The following is a 16,870-nucleotide window of genomic DNA, read 5'->3' on the forward strand; positions in this document are numbered from 1 at the left end:
ATTAATCGAATACATTCCCTGTTGTGGCATCACGTTAAACGCTAATATTTATTCAGCTTTGCTTTCTGCCAGCGTTGCTTTCTTGGCTGTTTTCTTTCAAAGTTTCTAATAATAAATCTTGTCGACGTGGCAGCAAGGACATTAGGCTCCTTTTGCAGGATCACCTGAAGCTGTAATTTACGAGAGAAAACAAGCAGAGTGAATGAAAGCAGATACATCACTTAGAATGGGTGTCATCTTATGCCTGCTCTCGACGTAAATACGTTTACTCGCAGCAGCAGCATCAAACAGCCACCTCAGCAGCCGAGAGACCACACAAAGTTCTGTGCAATGTATTAAAATGATGGCCTGAGCCTGGAGCTACATCTCAGGGATCGCATCGAAGTGGCATGAATATGAAACGGGAGCTGATGTCGTTTAGATTCTGAAACCCTTATACAGAGGGACTGCTGTAAAAGTGATTTAAGTTTGGACCCGCATGATAAAATCTGCATCTGATATTCAAGCTAAAGTGCTCCCAGCAAGCACTTCCCACAAATTAGCTGAGCGCCTCCTGTGCGTTATCTCTCACATCCAGTCCTGTATGTTAGCGGCTGTTATGTGCCGGAAAGCGCTGTGGCGTTAAGTAACTGTAAAAGCCGCCTATACTGCCAGGACATATACACAGGACAGATATAATGTGCATCATTTGCCACTGACAACACTGTAATTCAAACATATACATCGCTTTGGATAAAAGTGTCTGCTAAATGAAACTGCAGAACTGGAAATGAGCGATTGCACGTATTTGTAATGATGTCAGGAGTGCTGCGACTGATTTTATAATGAGTTTGTTTGCTTATTTTTTGGGTCAATCCGTATGAAATCAAGCAATTTTAAGAAAACTTCCCACCTGGTTTTTACATACATTTAGTACATTATATATGATGGGAAAATCCAAAATTTGAATGCTTTATTGTCATTAGTTTCAAAGTTATGGCCATTTGAAGTAGGTAGGGGGTACCCTATTATTGCAGCCAAAATTAAGACTTGAAATTTTCCACCATTTTCAGACTTCTATATCTTCTGAACAACAAAAGATAGAGATCTGAAATTTTCAGAATCATTTCACAGTGACCTATAGTCCTCAGAAATGTGAAAATATTTGCTTTATATTTATAATTGCATGTTACAGAGAATGACAAAGTTGCGATTTTATCCATCACGAACTTGTAAACTGCTACATTTGGCCACCCATTACACACAAACTAATCATCATATCCATTAGAGATTTTATGTGGTATAATTTGGCTATCTAAGGATTGGATCTGTATAAAATGAAAGTGCTATGGGATGTAATGCATGAAATATGAACAGCTAAAAATCACAAATATCTGTCAGACCTTCAGATTCAAAGGTCAGTATCAGCATGTGGGATAGGTGGTATCAAAAAATAAAAGACATCATGTGAAATTAGAGGAATTTCCCTGAATTTTGACACCAAGCACAACTTGCTTCTATAAACCCTTCTATGTTTAATGTTGACCTTTGAAACCGAAGGTTCAGATTTTTACATTTACATTGGCATGCAATGAAAAAAAACAGCAAATTGTGATATTTCTGCTGGATTTAACTGATTTTCAAAACAACTGGAAAGTTCTTTCATATCAGTTGAGTCACTAGATGTTCAATTAGTGGCATTTGGTGCGTTTGTCAGCAGGATAAGACAAAAACTACGGAGCTAAATGTCATGAAACCTGGTGGAGAGGTGGAACGTGGGCACAGGATGAACCCATTACATTCTGCTGTGGATTCAGACCAGCTTTGTTTAAAATGCGAGTAGGACTTGCCTTTCAAAACACTCGTCGAGCTGATTAATAATTTCAGCACTTCAGTGTTTGTCCTGCCAAACAAAGAAGCTAAAACCAAAGTTTGAATATCTAATATCAACTGTGTAACAAAACCGGCCAGTAAATCCTTTAGCTAATGGAAAGGTGACCTTATTTTGGGCACAACCTCTTTCTTCAGCAAACATTAGAGCTAATATTGGTCACCTCCCTCAGTGGCCACAGCCGAGCACATTATCCGATCATTACAGCTGACAGGTTCGGTGTCTCATCGTCATCTCTAATGCATCGGGCCGAGGCATTGATCAGACTGATTAACTCACACTCATTATCTCCAGCGTAACCTCCTCCTGTCGTACCTTGAACTCGAGTACCAACAATGCAGCAACTTTACTGACAGACTTGATGAAGCTGTGAAGACTCGACCATGTTTTGACCTCGTTCCCGTACGACGTCGACCCGATATAGAAACAGCACGGCCGGCCACAGACAGAGGACACGACTAAAGACACAGGAGTTAAACACAGGTTTTCTTCCTGCACTTTACCTCATAATCACAGAGTGCAACATCTCATGATTGAATGGGTTAAAACACTGCTATGCCTGCTGTATTTTCCACTGTCAGGTGCTTATTTTGTTCTTTAGAGAGCTTATGAGTAATGGAGAGGTAAAGATGTTATCATGAACAGACTGTTACGAATTTTAGGTTTCAAGTACTTCATCCTGGGTCATTCCATATCATTTCAACCAGTGGTCCCCACCTGACCCTCTCAGATTTTGTTAAGTTTTTACATAGATTTAGTACATTATATCAGTTCAGTTTAGTTTATTGTCATATACATTAGGGTACAAGGTACCACAAGCAATGGAAAATAGTTTGCCCCCGGCACACTCTCTGCAAGCCAATACAATAAAAACAATAAATACAATTTAAAACACAACACCAACAACAAACAATAAGAGTTATCAGCGCCTCTTCAGGCTAATGTTCATGAGCCGCACCGCCTTAGGATAAAAACTGTCTCTAAATCTACATATATATGATGGGAAAATCCAAAATTTGAATGCTTTATTGTCATTAGTTTCAAAGTTATGGCCATTTGAAGTAGGTAGGGGGTACCCTATTATTGCAGCCAAAATTAAGACTTGAAATTTTCCACCATTTTCAGACTTCTATAACTTCTGAACAACAAAAGATACAGATCTGAAATTTTCAGAATCATTTCACAGTGACCTATAGTCCTCAGAAATGTGAAAATATTTGCTTTATATTTATAATTGCATGTTACAGAGAATGACAAAGTTGCGATTTTATCCATCACGAACTTGTAAACTGCTACATTTGTCCACCCATTACACAAAAACTGATCATCATATCCATTAGAGATTTTATGTGGTATAATTTGGTTATCTAAGGATTGGATCTGTATAAAATGAAAGTGCTATGGTATGTAATGCATGAAATATGAACAGCTAAAAATCACAAATATCTGTCCCACCTTGGGATTCAAAGGTCAGTATCAGCATGTGGGATAGGTGGTATCAAAAAATAAAAGACATCATGTGAAATTAGAGGAATTTCCCTGAATTTTGACCCCAAGCACAACTTGCTTCTATAAACCCTTCTATGTTTAATGTTGACCTTTGAATCCGAAGGTGGGAAGTTTTCTTAAAATTGATTGATTTCATACGGAATGACCCTCCTCTTTAAATCAAATACACTACACACATTTATTATAAAGATGGTTTCCCAGAACATTCAAATAATAATGTTAGGAGGATTTACATATTCTTTGAGAAGCAATTTATCTCTAATATGTCTCTGGAGAACTCGTGTGTGTACATGTTCATTTAGCAAATATTTCATAAGAAAAGATCTAAAAACCTTTTCATACTAGCATTTAGGTTTTTTTATTGCTTCTATAATGTCTAAACAGTGGGGATTCTGTTCTGCTATAATCATCTGTCCCCTACAGTTCAAAACAAATATGTACGTTTGCATGTGCTCCAGCTTTCCATGCATTTAAATAGCTCATTACGTCTGCTCATAAAGACGACTAACAGGCCTTTGCTTGTTTCTGTCGCTGCACTTGAAATATTATCTTCTGGCAGAACTATACCTCCCTCTCTGCTTTGCGCTCACATAAAGAAACAGAATGGGATGCTGTAAAAATGTCTACTTCTGTCGCTTCAAATAAACTCTCTCATCAACTTCCAGCAACAAGAAGGGAGTTTCAGCTTTCATCCTGAACCAAAACATCTCAGCACAGAGGCTTGATTCTGCTAAACCATACAAGAGCGGCTTTACAAGGGTAGCTGCAAGGAAGTATCATTTCACATGTGCATGTTTTAGCTCACTCTGAAAAGCACTAATTCATAAAAACAATTCCCAGTGTCCTCTCTGAACAACAAACAGCAGGTGTTTGTGCCTAAAGACCTGTGAGCTCATCAGGAGGGATTTAACAATGGAGCTCATTAAGCCTCCACCTTTATTCACATTCATTTTTGGTAGAAACTATTACCAAACAAGAGGCATTTTTTGCTTTTCTGGGAGAAGTTAACTGTGCAGACGCAGACAGAAAACAAAGGAAGATGGGATGGACGAGGTGAGACGTGCAACACACGCTCCAAAAGTGGATTCATTTGAGGACTTGGTATCAAGGCAAAGTAATAAAAACAGCAATTAAATCATCAGAGATTAAATGAGGCGCCCTCGTTTTGTTTTAGCGGGAAAGGAAAAGTTGGTTATAGCTCAGCTAATGGTGGGCAGAGACTCACAAATATCTGCAGATTTGGATAATCCCACAGAAAAAAACGGTTGCATGGCTTCAAGGCCTCATTAAAGATCCCTTTAAAAGCTTGAAAAAAAAAACCTAGCACCCTCATAGATGTATCTTCTCGAGCAGAATTCACACATAAGAATCAGAGGAAAGATTATTATAGACTTCTATTGCTTACTGGATATTACTGGGACTAAAGGAGTAGAAGCTATTTAAAATATCACACACCAATGATTTCCTCCTCACAAGTCTCCCTCTAAGTCAGAAACAACTAAAAACCCTTCAAATAACAACATTAAAGTACATTTCTCAAATAAACATGCACTAAAGAACCCGTTATCTTGCTCTGCGCTCTGGAATTAGCACTAAAGACTCTCGCAAATAGCAGCGCTTCTTGGATGAGTTGCTGTTCAGCTTGCCTCAGGTGTACAACTCTTAATTAAAAAACGTTTGATTAACGTAGAAAAAAGTTTAACAGCAGGCCTGCACAAATGATAACAACCAAGGCAATGTATTAAATATGAAACGATGCCGAGACATTCTGATTCACATAATGTTCTACCGCCTCCAGTAACAGAGAAACACCATATACAAGTCAATCCACATTTAACAAAACATCCACCTCAGTTGCAGTCCAGCCGGCCCTAGCATGAGTAGAGCGTACTTGGTATGAGGAAAAATAAAAACTGTCCAGGCTCGTTTACCTTCAGGAAAAAGCTCCACCGAGCTGACTTGCCTTCAAGAGCACGGGCTGGCTGGTTTGGCTGCATCACAAACAGTCAGCCTTGAGCTTTCTGTAGGCTCTCAAGTCTTCATAGAAAACCAGGGAACTCACTTGTTAAAAAATAAATGAGAACCTGAGGGTGGAATTTGCAAACCAAATGGCGACACAGTGAAACAGAGCTTCACTCGCTGATAAAACACTTCAAGGATCACTTCCCCCAAAGGTGGTGGAAGGAAGATACACTCTGTTCTTAAAGCCTGCAGCAGAAGGAACATGATCCCACTGATCACCTCATTTTCTAATTTTGTGGTCCAACACATCATTCTTTTTATTATCTTTCCATTTCCCCAGCATCTCATCCTTCCACTGCCACACACTATAGACTACATATATGAAGCAGCCCGATCTCACGAGGATTCGTGAAACTGTCACGTAAGTTTTAGTTTCGGTTTCGTGCGCACCAACACGATTTCGTCATGTTTTTCGTGCCGCTCACCACGAAATGCGCACCAATGTATTTTAAACGGCGGACTTTTCGTGCCACCCAGAACGTATTTCAAACGAATGTGTGTATTATATTTTTAATGTAAAACCATGGCGAATCCAACGCTATATTTTGCATGACATCGTCCCTAACCATAACCCTAACCATAACCATAACCCGGTGGTACACTTACCTTTTTTTTTTTTTTTTTTTTTTTTTTTTTTTTTTTCCCCAATTTGCATAGGAATTTCAAGAATGTCCGGCGGCCGGCGGCCGCAAACGCGATCACACAAGCAGTATACGCCGATGGACAGCTTAGATCGTCATGAATCCGCTGGTATAAACCACTTTCAGCTGTGATTACCACAGCGGGTTTCGTTGTGAGCAACACGAAAAACATTTCGTGGTGAGCGGCACGAAAAACATGACGAAATCGTGTTGGTGCGCACGAAAAAGAAACAAAAAATTTACGTAACAGTTTCACGAATCCCCGTGAGACCGTGTTGTATGAAGACAACCCATCTAGCTTGACCTACTTACAGCCTCGGATGAACAGAAAGTTCATTTAGATCACAAAACCCCGCGGTACGTATGGCTCTTTTCACCCGAATCTTACAATTCAACCCTAATCAAACCAGTCCGCTGTCTCTCTGTCTTCAGTTTTGGCCTGATTCAGTTTCCTCGCATTCAGCAAACAGTTTTAGTGGTGAAGAGGTCATGGAAACGGCTTCCATCAGTCTGAGCTTACTGTAAGTTAATGTGCTGTTTTCTCAGAGTAGAACTTACTTTACCTTAAAATTAACTTGAATTATAATCATTTCTGCATGCAAGTACAAAATTTAATTCAATTAGGGTCAGTTAGGCCAAAATATGCACGAAACCCTACAAACTGAGGCACGACTGATCCAGAAAAATAACAGCCACATCTAGAGTTTGACTTGTTTGCCAATATTATTGAGTCCATGGTTTGATTTTCAGTCAGAGCTGTGGACTATTTGATATTGCCAGAAGTAGGGATTGACCAGTTATCAGCCTGGTCGATTATTGTGGCTGGTATTAGGCATTTTTGTCATTATCGGTATCTGTATTTTTATTTAACGAGTACTGATAAACTAAACACGCTAATTCAGGTCTGACGCAGCCTCCTCTCTCATCGGACTGTTTTCACTCTGTGGTCTCAGAAATGTCTCCCAAGCAGAGACAGCAAACACCGAACCACAAACCAGGAAATTGGCGACTCTCACAGTTGCTAAGGCTACGCTAACGGCTAGCAGCTAAGTTAGAAGGCAGCAACAAATTAACCTGAAACTGAGTCTGGAAGACAGTAACTGATCATGCTTTAAGATCTGGACCTTAGTGGGCAATAAAAGTGATAGAACAGAGAAAGATTAAGAAAATACATTAGAAGTATTTGCAGGAGACAAACTGATCAATCTCAGTCAAGATCGTGCGAATTTACTCCTATGTCTATTTTACATACTCAGTTCTAGCCATCATTTTTAAAGAAGCCTAGCTATGAATGACAAGTTAACTGCTGTCACTTGCTGTTAAAAAACTGCATCTAATGTTGGTTGTCGGCCAGTCTTCGGTACCAATAGTCAGCATTGGTATCGGGCCGGAAAAACCCAAATCAGTCGATGTCTAACTACAATCTTGTTTTGGCAGTGAACTCACCAGTATGGGGAAGCCAGTCAGGAAGTCATAGATGAAGACGATACCACTGATCAGGTAGGTGATCTGCAGCGACGTCTTGAGAGGCTCCGAACCATCGATGGACGATCTGCGCTTGCCTTGAGCATCCTCCACCACTATGGTGGGGACGTTGAACTTGTTCTTGTCGGCGTTGTGGCCCGCCTGAATCGAGAAGGTCTGGAACAGCGCGATGCCGATGCAGATCACGCCCATGGCCACGCTGCCGCCGATCAGCAGCAGAAAGCAGACGCCGAAGCCCAGGCCGATCTCCGTCACGATGAAGCGGCAGTCGGAGGTGTAGAAGCGGTCGATGGTGTCGTGCCACCCCACTGCTGGGAGCGTGGACAGGATGAAGGACACCATCCAGATCCCCATCACTGTGTGCACCGCCTGCTTCTTGGTGTTACTCAACCTGGAAGGAGAGGCACAGATTGTTGCCTACAGTCAGTTGAGCTGCTGTCAGACCCTCACCTAAAATAGATTTCACCTTTAGCTGCTGTGTGGCCACAAAAAAAATGACCACCAATACTTATAGTTTGTGCTTTCACAGTGTGGCACATAAAATAATTAAGATAAGAAGGTCTTGCAGTGTCATTTTACTTTGATTGATGGTGAGGGAATGTGAAATGAGACAGAAAAATTGTAAAACTAGACCACAAGCTATGGAAAAAATGCTGTACATTCCCTAAAATGGCAAACTTATACCTGGGACATACGAACTGAAAAAACACATGAGCCCACACGGTCATCACTTTCCTAAACTGGAGATGAACGTGGGGGGGAAATCGACTCTTTGCCGATGGCGAAAGATTGCTTTTCACGTCCCTCGGTCTATTTGTCATCTAGGTCTATTTCAGCACAAAGGGATTTCTATTTCCTCTCATCTCCAAGTAATTGTACAGTTGAGCAATTTGCTGAATGTGTCCTCTGGCGATGTGGCACTTTTCAAGGTTTGCAGCAACAGCACACACACACGTCTAAAAATATGGCAAGTAGCGACTGGTGTTTTTCATTTGCAAAACCTGACGAAGGGCTGCCTGAACATTTGCATGTAAAGCAGCGCTGAGTTGTTCAAAATATCAGGAACGAATCACACATGAAGAACAATCCTTTTCAGCTTCTAGAACACGTACACTCAGACTATTCGGTCCAGCATTTATAAATTGGCCTCCATCCATTAAACACCGATGAAACGGGGACAATCACACAGAATGCTGCAGTTAATACGTCTTTCCTGCTTCTTTTGTGCTGCAAAAGAATGCTCTGTTAATTCTCTGTTAAGTGTCAGTTGTCCCAGAGCAGTCTTGGCAGCAAACCCAATCTGCTTCCCCCAAGGGAACCAGAGCACATGTCGCTTATCCTCTCATGAAAATCCTCTGGGGGAGGCAAAGGCTAGAAAAAGAATATATGCTTTCACATACAAAATGAGCCAAAAAAATATTAGAAAATATTTGTACCGTGTAAAGCATTAGCTTACACGCAATGACACAATATGAGTAGCACACAGGGGACAGTGGTAGCCTCTATCTTTGCACTATGGCTCTGTGCAAAGACAAGTAGGTCTTGTTGTCACAATGAGTAATAATGCTAGCCTTTCCTGAATGTGCCTGGGGTGCATGCAGAGGTTACGTCACCAAGCTGCATGAATCTATTACCAGGGAGAGAGCACTGCGAGAGGAAAAAACTCCTAAGAGATAGCGAGCGCAGGGTGATGAGAACAGCTGCCGGAGTACAAGGTTGGAATTCATAATTCAGGCCTTCAGTGTATGTTAACGTCAGAGACAGGGCAGCCATGCTGGCTCAGCAGGGCACATGTGGAGCGATTTAAATGGAAGATGAACACCAATTACACGGTGCATCACCTGGGCTATCACTCCGCCATATCACTGTTAAAAGTGACTCGAAGACAAGCCGCTGAGGAGAATGTTTCCAGACAGGGGATGAGAGAGAGAACGTCGTCGGATGAGTGAGGGAACAGACAAGGGAGATAAAAGCATTTGTGTAAAGCCTGATATCACCGTGTGGGCATCAGCCAATAATGGCAGATGCACGAGCAATATAGATAGCAAGATCGAGCACAGATTTGAAAGGAAGTTTGCATATCTTATTTGAACGTCTGCTTATCTGCGAAATTGGCCAAGCTGACTGGAGGCTGAGCATCTGCAGGCCCGACGCCACAAAAAAGCGCAATCAGTCTTTGTTTTTCTGCAGCAGAACAGCGACGTCACCACGACTCTGGCTTCTCCAACACAACCCACATGCTAGCTTGTATGTGCATCTGCAGACATGAGCGATGATTTCATATGCGTTCAGTATTGCTCTAGAAATGCATTCAACTGCGAATGATTTTTCTGTGCCTGATGGCCAGAAAATGGCGATCTGCATATAACAACTGAAATGCACCAAAGCCAAGACCTCTGAGGTGTGTTTCAATAGGAGACGATCTTGGGCTTCATATTAATCATTGCATGTCGTCAATATCATAATATCAGGAATATACTAGAAAAAATATTGGCTGCTTGTTAAGAATCATCATGACATGCTGAATTAAAGCAGCACTGGTGCATACATCCATAGCATCCACATCTTCTCTCATAAGAAGCGTGCAAACCGCGGATGTCTTGAGAGTCTAACAAGACCAAAATGGTGTTAATGCAGTTAACATGAGGTGAACCTGCTCTTTTTTATTATTCGGTGCTGCTTACTAATATCGCGAGGAGCCAAGTGAAAGTAGAAGCTGGCGGATGCTCAGGCTACAGGGTTTTACATAGCGTTGCCTCAAATAACTGCAGCAAGGAGTTATGTTGGCAGGAGGGAGATTTCACCCGATACACAGCTTCCCACTCAAACACTGAAATAAACGGGCTGACAAGTGACACAGGTTCTACCATGTCCCCGTCTTATCTGAGCAATCTGCACAGAAATGCAGGAAGACGTCCAACACGTGCACCGTAAATGCCAGAATGGTTTACTGGAAGCTTTGCAAACAGTTAGCATTTAAAATTACTTTTGCAAAAGGTAGGTTTTTTAGTAGATGGTTGAACGAAAAAAAAGAAAGGGATTTAAAACTGCAGGAATATACAACATAAACCTTTAGTAAAACAGATAGTTGTTTCCTAAAACTTGCAGATTGTGCTCTGTGAGAGACAGAATGTGCAGATGCAGCTTAAATGGTTGGTTTGAATGCTGAAACTTCACAAGCAGACGTGTGAAAACCACAGTAAATAAAGGCTAAACTTTCTGTAGTGTTCTACCTGTCTAAATACTGCAAGATGTGAGTTTAGAATCTGGATGAGACGATCCTTTGCCAGTGGAACTCCCAAAACTAGGAGCATAGTAAGTCTTACCTGTAGTTTACCGGCCAGCGAACCATCCACATGCGGTGATAGGAGAGCGAAGTGACGGAGAAGCAGGTGACCAGGGTGAGGGTGTAGAAGGTGGAGACGAACACCTTGCACAGGCCCTCATTCCACTCATAGTTGGAGTGCTGACGCCGCAGAGTGATGACGCAGTACATGGTGATGGGGATGGCCATGTTGAGGATGTGTGTTCCCGCCAAGGTGCAGATGAGGAACTCCAGCGGCTTCCACTTCTTCTGCTTGGCGCTGACGCTGAGGATGCTCCAAGTGTTGGCCAGGATGGACACGCCCGAGCAGACCAGCCAAGCAAGCGTGTTGGCGTTGATGACGTCATCCTTCATGGTGGGCGCCTCATCCACCATGTTGCAGCGGGGCAGGGCAGAGCCTGGGGGGCCGCAAGGAACTGTTGCCAAAAGCAGGTACACGCGAGGAGAAGGAGGTGGTGGTGACGGGCAGGAGGGGATGCAGGGCGTCGAGCGAGGCAGGCATCCTATCTGGGTGGGCGTGCACTCTCCATGGGATGGGCACGGTGGGGAAAGGACATGGTCGTGGTGCAACACAGTGGGATGTTAAAGGGGGAGGACGGCTGAGCTGAGCCCTGCGGACCCGAAGCTGCAGAGAGAAGACAGGAGCACAGAGCGGTCAGAGTCAGAGGGAGCGACGACGTAAAGAAAATTATATTAGCCAGTGCAATTTAAAATAATCCTTCACCGTACATAATCCCTCATCAGTGGATTAATAGGGTTACGTTAATCACAACAGTTTAAGTGTTACCGTTAATACTGAAAGTCATCCATTTTGTGTGGCAAAGACAGAACAGTAATCAGTCAGAAGGGCTTATTTTAAAAACGCTGCAGGCCAGACGATGACTGAGAACAGCATAAAGCAACTCCTATTCTACAGGAAAAAGTGAATCACTCATGTGAATCCAAACATCTCTAATGGTCACAGCTATTCAGGGAGCCAAAGACGGAGCATTTTTATTATGATGTCACTAAAAGACGAGAATCTGAAGTTACAACACAATGAGACTGAAAATGAACAAAATAAACAAACGATGAGGTGCAATCCAGAATGATCACTCCGAAACAATAATACCAATGAGAACAAACACAAAATCTGACAGTAAACAAGCAGATCTATTTCTGGAATAATCAAAGTTGAGAGAATTTGAGAGGTCTGTCAAACAGTTTTTGATGACTTACAGGCTAACAAATCCATTCTGATGACAGTTAATCAGTATGTTAATCCATAATTAAAACAGAATTACCTCCCTATTCAATTCAATTCAATTCAATTTTATTTATATAGCGTCAATTACAGTCAAATCGTCTCAAGACGCTTTACAAAACCCATATGCCTGACCCCCAGAGCAAGCCCAAAGGCGACAGTGGCAAGAAAAACACCCTTTTAACAGGGAAGAAACTATTCTCCTATTCTCTTCAAAGGTCAAGAAACCTTGACCTTTGACCAAGAAAATCTAATTTAGTTAATTACTGATTCCAAGAAACTATAATGCCAAAGGCTACTGCAGGCACAGAGACTCATGAACAGTTACAGTCCGACAAAAACTGATGTTTTCTTACCACTAACGTTCAACATCAACATGATGGCAAAACATAACAGAATCTTGTTACAAGCAGCTTTCAAAAGAACACCAGAAACTGTGGGCAACGGCTTTAAAAGAGTCACTTCCAGCATAATGCAGCTCCGGCGAGAGAATCATCAGAAGAGGATAACTTTGGTCGCCTCTCTGTGTAATAAAAAAAACGCTCGGCTCAGCTGGAAAGTGTTGTCACATCCATTTCCCGTCTTTTGGCGTGTCCAAACTCTGATTCGCTGCAGGCAAGACCCCTGAGAGGGGACACTGGAAATGAGGATAGCTGTGTCATCGCCGCCCTGCTCTCACTTCCACTGATCTAATCCTCCTTTCTCGCTCTTCTCTACAAATATCTGTTGGCCAATTAGTCTTGCTGATGCAAAAGTTAAAGGGCAGCGCTGGAGCTCCTCGGGACGGTTCTGTCAACACATCGGAAAATATTCTGCTCGTTCCAGAAGTTGCATAATCACATGAAAGCAACCAACTCCGGTGACGTTACTACTCTGGCCTGGGCAGAGCGACCACACTTAGGCTTCCAGTAACACTCCAAGCATGAAGCGATGCGGTGCAGTTTGGCATGAATGAAACAATGGAACATCACTACGCATAGTACTGGAAATGATGCCAAAAGGCGGCAGTGTCTCATGTTTGGAAAGCCGAGAATAACACAATGAACCCAGGGCAGATCACAGTCTGGACTGACTGTTGTACGCTGCTTTTCCCTCTGCGCTCTAAACTTGGAACAACAGTAGAGAACAGCCGAATGCATCGTGTTTAAGTTAAACTGACTAGATATGGATCTGTCTTTATCTGCTTAAATATCGGTTTAATACACAAATGTAATGTTACAGTGTGAATCCTAACAAACCAAACATTAAAGTTAGAATGAAAAATAACAGCAACAGGGCAACAGGGCACATGACCAGACGTGAACTAACCGTGATGTCACCCGTTGGTTTCAACGCCGAGAAAATGAAGCCCGGATTTTGCTACTTCCTGGTCGCCGTTTTGGATTTTTTGGAGCCAGTGACGTAAAAAGCGTCATCAAACAGGCTGGACCGGAGAGCAACTAGGGGCAGGAACTGTCAACGGGTGGGCCAGACTGAAGCCAGACTGCTGAAAGCCTCGCCCTAAAGCAGGGGTGTCAAACTCAGTTCCTGGAGGGCCACTATCCTGCATGTTTTAGATGTTTCCCTCTTCCAACACAGCTGATTCAAATGATCAGCTTATCATCAAGCTCAGCAGAAGCCTGATAACGAGCCTGATCATTTGAATCAGCTGTGTTGGAAGAGGGAAACATCTAAAACATGCAGGATAGTGGCCCTCCAGGAACGGATCTTGACACCCCTGCCCTAAAGGATCTGTCAATCATTCCAGACAAGACTGTCTATCAAGTATAGCCACGCCCCCTGGCTCCGCCAACTTTAACGATTTATTTAAAATTCAGTATTGATTTATTTTAAAATCGGCCACCTGATCTCTCATTTTGACCATGAAAACTAACGGGAAAAAAATCCTGAGCTGTAGAACATCAGTCTATCAAATTTTATTTTTTCCAAAAATGAATTGGGGTCTATGGAGAAAAACCTTTTTGGAGCCAACCCTAGTGGACGGCGTGATATTGCAAGTTTTTGACACTTCCAGGTCAGATGCTACGTCCATCTTTATATACAGTCTATGCACATGACGCACACAAAACAGACAAAATGAGTCTGACTCCCCGGTGGTCGGACCGTTGCCTCATGTCCTCCCCCTGCTCTCTCTCACCACATTTCAAATCAAATGAAGGCAACATGGCGAAAACCAATGTCTGACAATGCAAGATTCCACTTTATCAATGTGTTCACGCCCTCAAAAGCCACAATAAAAGGCATTGCACCATGTTGGGACATGAAAGGAGTGATTCACAGCTTTGATCCGGGAATCCCTGGGTGGTTCGGGTGAACTGAGCCAGTCTGTCTGTTGACTGTGGACAGAAACCACAGCTGAGTCAAACACTAAACACTGCAGCAGTGTTACAAAATCCCCCGCGATTTGAAGCAAATCCCTCCCAAGTCCGACTGGTTCCACGAGGAGAACGCAGTAAATCTGGTTTGTTTTTAGAAGTGACAACAAAGACAGATGTAGGGAAGACAACCGAGTCCCAGCGGCAGCACAGTGGATTGCACAGGTAACGTTGTTTGGCCTGCCAATGAAGGAACTGTTGTATGGATTCTAATGACAACGAGAACTATTTCCAGCTAAAAAAAAAAAAAAAAAAAAAAGAGCAAACCAAATAATTGTGCAGTGGTATTTGTGACTGTCTCAGTTCTGATGCTTTTTCAGGTGTTGGACTAAATCATTATCTCCCTCACAAGCTGTGGTATGATTTGATAAAACCGAATTTCACCTTCTCACATATCTCTCAACGCCTGCTGCCAGGGATGCAGCAGCTGAGTTTTCTCTGTTTATTACCTCACCTTTCCTCTCCATCTTCCCCACACCGTGTCACAGTGACTCTCTTTTTTAAATGAGTCTACTGCGGATCACGTGTCCAGAAAAATTCACTCATCTCTGCTTATCTCTTCTCCAGTTGCAGAGTCGGTGCAGACTTGAAAAGCTCCACAGAAATGAACACTGACTCTGCTATTGTTGGAGCTGGAATATCACAGTTATCATTGTCAACACGTGTGCTTTTCCTGCTTTGACAAGATGAACGTCTCAACCAAAAGGTCAAAATCAAAAGAAAGGTCATGCAGGCTGGAGTTTCACACTGCAAAAACTCTAAATCTTACCAGGTTTATTTGTCTTATTTTTGGTCAAAAAGTCTCATCCCACTCGATTTAAGATAAATTCACTTAACAAGAGATATTACAGCAAGATGGAGGGACTTGTTTTAAGACAACGCATCTTAAATATCTTGTAAAGTCAAACAATCTTGAAATTATCTTGTTTTAACCTTCGTGTCGTCCTGTGGGTCAAATTGACCCATTTTAAAGTTTAAAAATGTGTCGGAAAAAAATATATATTTTCAAAATATATTGAACATTTTTTAGTTGGAGAACAAAAAGAAATGTTAAAAAAAATGCTTCTTTAAGAACATTCACAAAAAAATCAACCAAAATCCAGCGAATTTCGCAGGATTTTGGTTGATTTTTTTCTGAACTTTTACTGATATATATGGAATCAATTTAGATATTTTTAGAATTAGATTTTTTTTGGAAGATTTTTATTCATTTTTTAAAAAATATTTACAATTTTTAGAGTTTTTTTTTAAAGTTTTATTTCTTGTCAAATTTGAGGATTTTTTAAATGAAACTTAAGAGAAACTTAAGGAATTTTCTTGAATATTTTACAATTTTTTTATAAATTTGGGGAATTTTTTGCAGATTTTTTTCAGACAAGGCAACAATATTTTTTGGTACCTTAAATAAAGACAACAGGAGGGTTAAGACGTCTAAGCTTGACAATCCTGGTAAAATATTGCTTAAAATAAGTTTTCCCAGCTAATTTTAGGATCTCATTATTCTAAATATCATATCTTATTTCAAGAAATCTTACCAAACCATTTTTCACGTGTTCTATTGGCAGATTTTTTCACTTATTCCAAGGTAAAAGTTCCTTGAAGTAAGTTATTTTTTCTTGTTTTTAGAGAGGCATTTTTTCCAGTGCAGTAAAATCATCAATACAAGCATCTCTTTTACACTACAGGTGATCATTATTGATTAATCAATAGATCGGTTTAGACATAGTTTAGGTAGCGTTGCCATCAAAACATCCGATGAAGGAACATCTTTTTGGGAACCTCCAGTAGAGTTCCTGAGAGTTGGAGAATCAATGCCAGGTAGCTTTGAAGCTGTTCCAATATCACAACATTTCCCAATATCTTACTGAGACACATTATGCTGTTTTGTCATCCATTTGTAGTTAAATTTATTGTCCCTCTTGCTTTACTTTCCATCCACAGTCAGTGCTGTGCATGGAGGTTTTCTGCTGAGTTTCATGAAAAGTGAATCGGATTAGAATCTCTGAGTCAAGCTTTAGAGAAATTGCTTCTGCCGTCTGTACAGTGATCTTAACTCCAGTGCAGTTCATAAATGTGGCGCTTCATTCATTCAAAAAATACATCACACATGAATGAAATTCAGCCAGAAATTATACTGGACCTGAATGCAAAACCATTTAGTTGCACACAAATGTAAATTCCACATTTTGAGGCTCTAGGAATGTTTTAGAATGACATTATATAATTTATGAGCTTTTTTGTGATGCACTCACAGAAAAAAAGTGCAATATATGAATTACATTCCAACTCTTAAAGCGATCTGGACCCAGTTGCTCAAAAAGTTGGAATGATTTGGATTTAGAAAGAATCAGGTAATATATCTTACTTTGGTGCAACTTTTTTTAAAGCAACATCGGACTG

The 16,870-nt window shown here is 41.4% G+C and overlaps 1 protein-coding gene across 4 annotated transcripts in view; it reads right to left on the reverse strand.

The window, feature by feature from the left end:
• Window positions 1–16,870, reverse strand: part of LOC110954341 (probable G-protein coupled receptor 153) — a 45,423-nt gene that overhangs the window by 11,470 nt on the left and 17,083 nt on the right. For all 4 annotated transcript variants that reach the window (XM_051949262.1, XM_022198807.2, XM_022198806.2 and 1 more), the window contains exons 2-3: window positions 10,854–11,477; window positions 7,489–7,918 (exon numbers count right to left, since the gene is read on the reverse strand). In XM_051949262.1, the coding sequence (XP_051805222.1) occupies window positions 7,489–7,918; window positions 10,854–11,227 (804 nt within the window). In that variant the 5' untranslated portion in view covers window positions 11,228–11,477. The remainder of the gene's footprint in view (window positions 1–7,488; window positions 7,919–10,853; window positions 11,478–16,870) is intronic.

Source organism: Acanthochromis polyacanthus, chromosome 6 (genome assembly GCF_021347895.1).
Source record: "Acanthochromis polyacanthus isolate Apoly-LR-REF ecotype Palm Island chromosome 6, KAUST_Apoly_ChrSc, whole genome shotgun sequence".
Classification (NCBI taxonomy): domain Eukaryota; kingdom Metazoa; phylum Chordata; class Actinopteri; family Pomacentridae; genus Acanthochromis; species Acanthochromis polyacanthus.